Source organism: Larus michahellis, chromosome 4, assembly GCF_964199755.1.
Source record: "Larus michahellis chromosome 4, bLarMic1.1, whole genome shotgun sequence".
In the NCBI taxonomy this organism is placed as follows: Eukaryota; Metazoa; Chordata; class Aves; order Charadriiformes; family Laridae; genus Larus; species Larus michahellis.
Window position 1 is genome coordinate 94,006,705 of NC_133899.1, and position 7,785 is coordinate 94,014,489.

The 7,785-nt window shown below is 56.7% G+C and overlaps 1 protein-coding gene across 1 annotated transcript; it reads right to left on the bottom strand.

The window, feature by feature from the left end:
• Positions 1–6,071: 6,071 nt before the first annotated feature.
• LOC141741661 (olfactory receptor 5J3-like) lies at positions 6,072–7,013 on the bottom strand. The gene has a single exon (XM_074582519.1). The coding sequence runs from the start codon at positions 7,008–7,010 to the stop codon at positions 6,072–6,074; it is 939 nt and encodes a 312-aa protein (XP_074438620.1). The 5' UTR covers positions 7,011–7,013.
• Between the last annotated feature and the right edge of the window lie 772 nt (positions 7,014–7,785).

Here is a 7,785-nt window from a genome sequence, read left to right on the forward strand (position 1 = left end):
CCCGGAGCCTTCTCTTCTCCAGGCTGAGCCCCCCCAGCTCTCTCAGCCTGTCCCCACAGCAGAGGGGCTCCAGCCCTCCCAGCATCTCCGGGGCCTCCTCTGGCCCCGCTCCAACAGCTCCGTGTCCTTCTGCTGTTGGTGCCCCATCGCTGGGGGCAGCACTGCAGGGGGGTCTCCCAGAGCGGGGCAGAATCCCCCCCTCGCCCTACTGCCCACGCTGCTGGGGATGCAGCTGGTTTCCACTCAGACATCGAGCCATTGACCGCAGCTCTTTGAGGGTGACCATCCAGCCAATTCCTTATCCACCGCGTGGTCCACCCGATCTGCTACGTGTTGGGCTTTCGCATGTGACCAAGAGCCACACGTACAGTCCGAGAGAGCACAAAACCAGGACTGATTTGGAGCAATGAGTGGAGATGGAGGAAGGGCTTTGTGGAGGAGTCTCCCTCGCACTGCCCTCCACAGAGAGACAGCCGCGAGACCTTGAGGCCCTGAGCATGAACAGCCCCAACAGAGAACCTCAGCTCGCCCTCTCCTCCTTCCCTGTCCTTTCCTTTGCCCTTGTGCCCCGGTTTCCACCAGGCCCCTCCGCTCCTGCAGTCCCTTCTCAGCACTATGCGGTGAGAGAAGAGACAACGGGCGCAAACTGAAATACAGGGCCTTCTAGCTAATGACTATACAAAACTTGTTTATTTGGAGGGTGGTCAAGCGCTGGAAGACGTTTCCCAGAGGGGTTGCCACGAGAGGAGAGGACGGGCGGGCTTTCTGCCGTGGATTTCCTTCCTCAGCAGGAGCAGTGGGGCTGGCTCGATCCTGTTGGCTGCCACTGCCAGAGTCGGCGGCAACCCAGATTGTGACTGTCCCACTGCCACCATCCGCATGCCCCTCAGCAGGCGCACAACCACCACCTCGAGGGCCTATTGCGTCCCTGGGCTGGATGCGCAGCCTGGGGGGCATTGGTCAGGCGGCGAGCGTTGCGTTCCCCTTGTTGGTAGGGTGTGCTACCAGATCCTGCGCCGGGATCGTCTCCTTGCTGCACGCCCTCCTCTGGAGGAATTGCGGCCTCTCCGCGGACGGTGTTCTCTTCTCCTGGAAGAAGCTGGGACTCCCCACTGGTCCCCATCCCTCCTCCTTTGCCGCTCCGGCTGGGCTCGTGGTCGGCCCCCAGTGCTGCGGAACCTCCGCCGGGATCGGCTCCTCCCCGAGTAGTCCCGGATGTCCCGTTGAGGCCGTGGAGCTCGTCCCTCGTCCCAGTCCCCGCTCTTCCACCACCTCCATCTTGCAGAGGAGCCATCGGCTGCTGCGCCCAGGTCCCTGCTGTGGCCTCTCCTGCGGAACCTGCTCCGTTGCCTGTCCCAGGCACCGGGACGCTCCCCGTCCCCGTCCCTGCCCCACCACCACCATCTGCCGCGGTGGCCCCGGGAGTGCTCCCTCCCAGCTTGGCCTTGCGTGCTGCGGGACCTCCGCCGGGATCGGCTCCTTGTGGCGTGCCGGCCCCAGGAAGAATCCTCGTCTGCCCGCTGGCGGCGCTGGCTCCTCCAGGAGGAGGCCGGGATGTCCCGTTCGTGCCTTTGGGGTCGGCTCTCACGACGACCAGTGTCCCGAGACCTGCCCCTGCTTCTCGAGTGGTCGTAGCCCCGGGCGTGCTGAGCCCTGCTGTGGCCACCTTGGTGCCAGCTCAGGGACCTGCTTTGTCCCCTCCCTGCGGCCCTGGCGCGGCCGTCGCCGTGGTCTCTGCTGGAAGACGTGCGGTGCTGGCGGCCGGGGGCCTGATGTCTCCTCCTGTCTGCAGAGCGGCGTGGAGATCTCCCTCCGGGCGTGATGTCCTGCACGTCATCGTTGTGGGTTCCCTGTGTGGGGAAGAGGTGCCGAACAGACCGGTGGCAGTTGGGGCACATGTCTTGCCTGCGGGCCCACTCCTGTATGCAGGAAAAACAGAAGCAGTGCCTGCACGAGCTCGCGCAGGCTTCGTTGCTGCTGTTGTCCTCGGAGACAGGGTGGTTTGCGTCCTCAGAGGCCTCCGGCGGCGCGGCCTGGGTCCCCTGGCTGGTGCTGGCAGCAGGGGAAGAGGGGCCATCTTCTGCCAAGTCCTCCTCCTCTGGTTCCATCTCGCGCTGCAAACGAAAGGGATACAAAGCTCATGACCTGCCCCGGAGACGCAACTGCTGCTACAGAGGTGCTTGTGGTGCCACGAACGGCGGGGACATCCCAGGGCAGACGAGTGACACCAGGAGCGTCTTTGTGTGCTCCTGCTCTGCGGGCAGGAGGGTACCTGACCTCTCCGACACGTGGAGGCGGAACTGGGGAGGCAGGAGAGCGGTTCCTGGCCTCTGCGCAAGGGCAGCACAAGGCTGGGGGTGCAGCAGGTCGGGACTGGCACTCCGGGCCCTGCCGGCGTCCCCGTCTGGCAGATCCTCTCTGTGCCCTCGGCAGGGAGCCCACGGGATGGGGGTCCTTCTCCCTGCTTGGAGACGACTAATCCAAGGTCTGGGGAGACCATCTCCAGGTGGCCCTGCTTGAGCAGGGGTGTTGGAGCAGATGACCTCCAGGCCAGTCCCAGCCGACGGGTGTTTGGGCAGTGACTGACGCAGCATTTCCGTGGATGGCTGCACTGCCACGGAAAGCCTTTGCAGCTTATTCCCCAGGAATTCCCTTGCAGAATGCATCGAGAGTTTGCTGCGCTCCTCCTGGCTCGGCTCCAGCTTTGAGGTGACAACTGGGGCTGCAGCACAGGGCACGCCGTCTGCCCTCCACCTTGGAGGGCCCAACCATGTAGGCACCATCTCAACTCATTGCTCCACATAGGTCCCGTTTTTGGGCTCTCTTGGGCTGTAGCTGGGGCTCTTAGTCATGGAATCATGGAACTGCCCAGGTTGGAAGGGACCTTTGACATCATCAAGTCCAAGCATCAACCCAACTCTGTCAAAACCCGTCACTAGACCATATCGCTGAGCACTGTGTCCACGGGTCTTTTAAATACCTCCAGGGATGGTGCCTCAACCACTTAAGTCACGCGCAAAAGCCCAACGCGTCACAGACCTGTGCACCCCCCACACGCCGCAGACACACGGGCATGGTGCCTGGCATGGTCCTGCTCTGCTCCTTGGTGGCAAGAAGCAGGACAAGGGGCTGGCACATTGTCCCTCGTCCCGTACCTTTGACCTTGAAGAGCCGGGCTGTGCAGACATCGTTTCCACTCCTGGTACCTGGCGGCGGCGGGCAGCAGGACAGCCGCAGCAGCCAGGAGAAGGAAGCCAAGGATGAGCAGAGAGCTGCTGTCGCACGGTGCGCAGTCCGCCATGGACACACTGAGATGTGCAGCGGGGTGGCCCGTGTTTTATAGGGACACTGCTGTGAGGTCACAGCCCGGTGGCTGGGGGCACGTCTGTGATGTCACAATGCCGCGGCTCCGCATCACAACAGGGACCAGCTGGGTCGGTGTGGGGTGGCCCCAGCCTCCCCTCGCAGAGGCCTCGGGCACAGCCCCCGGCCCTTGCTGTGCAGGCAGCGCCATAGAATCCTAGAGCTGCCCAGGCTGGGAGGGACCTTTCAGACCATCGGGTCCAACCACCAACCCAACGCTGACAAACCCACCACGACCCCACTGCCCTCAGCACCGCGTCTGCCCGGCTTTGAAATCCCTCCAGGGACGGCGACCCCACCACTGCCCTGGGCAGCCTCTTCCAATGCTCGACAACCCTTTTGGTGTCAAAATTGTTCCTAACATCCGTCCTAAACCTCCCCTGGTGCAACTTGAGGCCATCTCCTCTTGTCCCATGGCCTGTTCCCTGGGAGAAGAGCCCGACCCGTTCTGGCTACCCGCTCCTCTCGGGGAGCTGTAGAGAGCGAGAAGGTCTCCCCTCAGCCTCCTCTTCTCCAGGCTGAACACCCCCAGCTCCGTCAGCCGCCATGAGGATAGGGCATGTCCGAGCCCAAGCCAAGGGTCAGGACTGGGTCCAGGGATTGCCGGGCAGGTTCGGAGTGACAAGGCACGGCCAAGGGCAAGGCCCAGCTCCAGAGGCTCCCCGGCCGGGCAGGGACCAGCACTCCTGCGACAGAGCTGCAGAAGGAAGTCAAGGCCCAGGGCTGAGCTTAAATAGAGCTCCTGGGCCCATGAGTGTGGGTGGAGGTCCCAGGTGAGGCCGGTCAGGGTCATTAAGGCTTATTAATGCACTCAGGGGCCTGCCAGGGCCCCTTATGGCCAGCAGCGGGTCTGGTAACTCCTGCAGCCCCTTTTGGATCTGAGATGTTAGTCAAGACAATGCTCGGTTGTCCTTGTGTTCCTTGCATCGTGCAGGCGGCAGGAGGAGAGGCTGAGGAACCCGAGAGCGAGCAGACAGGAGGAGATACTCCAGACTTCGGGGACCAAACTAGAGCTAGGCAGCAACACCCAAAACCAAGGGCTGCGTGCTGCTCCGGCGCATGTTTAGCCCCAGGGAGCGTTCTTTGCGGGAGCTGCTGTGCCGCTTTACTGCATGGGCTGGGAGGAGGGAGACTGTTGTTCAGCAATTCCTGTGGCTTGTTAGTGACACCGAGGGATAACACAGGCTGGATCCTCACGCGGGGGAAAACCAGCCCATAGGAATTCCTCGGTCTTTTCTTAGGACAAGACCTTCACTGCAGTGTGAAGCCATGTCGCCATCCGAGTCCATCTGGATATGGGCTATGGGCTTGTGAGGAATACTCTCTCTGTTCTGTGTCCGTAGAGAGCTTCTCCGATCGGGTCTGTCTCCCCAGTTGGAATGGACGAATCCACCTCGTCTTAGACACGTCCGTGTTGGGTCGGACAAAGCACACCTTCTCTTTGCCTTTTCAAAAAACGTGATTCTTTTTTCCATTCAAAATCCAAACGCTTTTGGGGGTTCTTCACTTGTGTTTCAGTATTGAACTCTGACATTTTTCAGAGGAAGTTTGTCCTCGTTAGCTTTTGTCTTCAAAGGGATAGGAAACCCTGCTGCTGCTGCGCGACCGTGAGAGGTTGCTCTTGCTCACTCCAGTATGCAGAGGACTCCAGGATAAAGCTGTCACAATCTTCTCCAGCTGAGCTTATTTCTGAATTTAACAGGACCGATTTTGTTGCATGGTGGTCTCTACAAACGCTCTCCCACAGTGTCACAGAGGCTGTGTAAGTCTCAGGTACCTACGGCCCTGGGGGCTCAGGGTCCGAGTTAAACACGGACCAGGAGGGCAGTGAAGAGCTGTGCCTGGAGAGGAAGGTCTAGGGAGATATTTTCCCTAATCTTTTTGAGGAAGTTGTTTTTTTTTCAAGAAATTATCTGATCCTAATAGTTACAATTTTAGCTATGGCTATGGAGCCTCTTAAGCGCCCTGAAAATCATTAATCTTCCGCAAAACAGACACGCTTACACAGCCAACTCTTTAATAGTGACGTTTCAGCCCCCCCGTTACAAGAACTTGTATCATCTTTTACAAATATGGCTTGCTTTAAAAGGATCGGTAAGTGTCTCACATACAGGATACCCGGACACAGTTTTGAAGTGTGAAATATTATCAGTGCTGTATTTTGGACGGTTCCTGGGGAAGAGATTAAGCTAAAGATAAGGGGGGGTAGAAAAAGGACATGAGTGATTATATGTATTTCATATCAGTGGCTTTTGAATTTGAGACAAAAGCTAAACATTTCATGCGTAGGCGGGAGCTAACTGGGTATAAGCCCAATAACAAATGTGTTTATCACCTGATATGGGATAAAGAAACAATAACGATCATGCGAGTCATTCCCACATTCCTTAAGAGCGTCATTAAGCTTCATTTCTATTTACAGTGACAGTGCAGGATGCCGTGAGGTGAGAACACCAGTTGAGCTGCTTTGGGACACTTGCTCCTGCCTGCAAAGAGGCTGCTCGGGACACTCTGCTTTGGAAAAGAGAGTGAGACCTTCATGCTGTCCCAACGTAGTGCCATAAGAGGCAATCGAAGTCGATAGCACCACGCGTGCTCTTTACTAAAAGGAAATTATGAAGACATTTCTAAATTTTGCTATTTGGAACCGTACCCCCAAACCGTTCTCCCTCAGCTTTGCGTGCGTTCTTTGCCAGGTGCCGCGCTCGTTAGTGGAAAAGCTGCTTTGCCCTAAGAGTCCTCCTGAAGCTGTTCCTCACTTCCCTGTTCCTCAGGCTGTAGATCAGGGGGTTCAGCATGGGGATCACCAGGGTGTAGAAGACTGCTGAGACTTTCTCCTGCTCCATCGAGTAGCTGGAGCTGGGTTGGATGTAGCTAAATGAAACGGAGCCGTAGAAAATGGTGACGGCAGTCAGGTGAGAGGCACAGGTGTGGAAGGTTTTCTTCCTGCTGTTGTCCGACCGGATCCTCAGGATGGCCGAGAGGATGCGCACGTAGGAAACGACGATGACCAGGAGGGTCAGGAGAGCGAGAACCGCAGAGAAAACTAATAGCAAAGTCTGATTACGCCGGGTGTCCAAGCACGCCAGTTGCAGCAGGGGAGGTACGTCACAAAAGTAATGATTGATGACATTGGGCCCGCAGAATGGCAGCCCCAGCAAGCCACAAGTGTGCGTCAACGAGTTCAGGAGCCCCCCCACGTACGATCCCACCACTAGCTGCGTACAGACTCTCCTGGTCATAACAGTACTGTAGAGCAGCGGACTACAGATGGCTACGTAGCGGTCATATGCCATCGCAGATAGTAAGAACGCCTCCGCGGTGGCAAAAAGCGCAAAAAAGAAGCTCTGGGAAAGGCACGCGGAGTAGGAAATGGTTTTGCTCTCCACTAGGAAGCTCACCAGCAACCTCGGAGCAAAGACAGTGGAATAGCAGAGGTCGATCACGGACAAGTTACTGAGGAAGAAATACATGGGAGTGTGAAGCTGGAGATGAGTCCGAATCAAAATGATCATGCCAAGGTTCCCCACCACAGTGATGACGTAAATCACTGCAAATATGAAGAACAGAGGGACCTGCAGCTGCCCATGGTCTGTCAGTCCTAGGAGGATGAAATGGGTTACCGTGCTGTCATTCCTTCCAGCCATTTGACTCAAGGGATACAATGGGAGATCTGCCGAGGTACAAAGAGTGGTCAGGATGAAGGAAGCAGTTATTCGTTACACAAAGCAAGTTGGACTGGCGGTTTTGGCTTATTCTGAAATCGTAGCCTGGTCATGCTGTAAGCCTTCTGCTTGATGCAAGGGGAGGTACAACAAAAATTTGGAGTTGAAATTTTATTTGATTCCAGGCCAGGTGGAGCATGTGAATCTAGCAAAATACTGCAGCAAGCCATGGAACCTTGAATTTGAGTCTCCATAAGCTTATGTATAACTGGGTGAACTCTAAAAGCGAGTACACGGCATTCTTTCCACCTAGATGATTCTAATCTGGGGTTCTTGTCCCTTTCCTTTACTTGCCCACATTTTATGTAGCCAAAACATTCAATCCTCTAGGTGTCCTGTAACAACAAAAAGCCCCCCACAAAGCACCCAAACCAAAAAAGAACCACCCCAAATCAGGACCTTTTGAGAGGGATCTCTTCCAGTTCTACCACCATTTGAGTTGCAGCTGGGGTTGCTTCTTTCAGCTGGTTGTTTCCTCCTCATCAGCGTCAACACAGATGCTGGAACTCACTGCTGTCAGATGCCAGGTGTTTGAATTCCTGCCACACATCCCAAACGGAAGCCCACACAGACATATCTAAGGAGGGGAAGACTTGGAGAAACGTTGCTGAACGCTATTTTCACAGAGAACAATGATGGGAAGTTCAGGGTCGTTTTACCTACCTCCAGAAGGGTATAGCTACCCGGCTGGTGGCGT

What these genes read in the sequence shown, in the direction of transcription:
- LOC141741661 (XM_074582519.1), bottom strand. Translation starts at nt 7,010, where the DNA reads ATGGCTGGAAGGAATGACAGCACGGTAACCCATTTCATCCTCCTAGGA.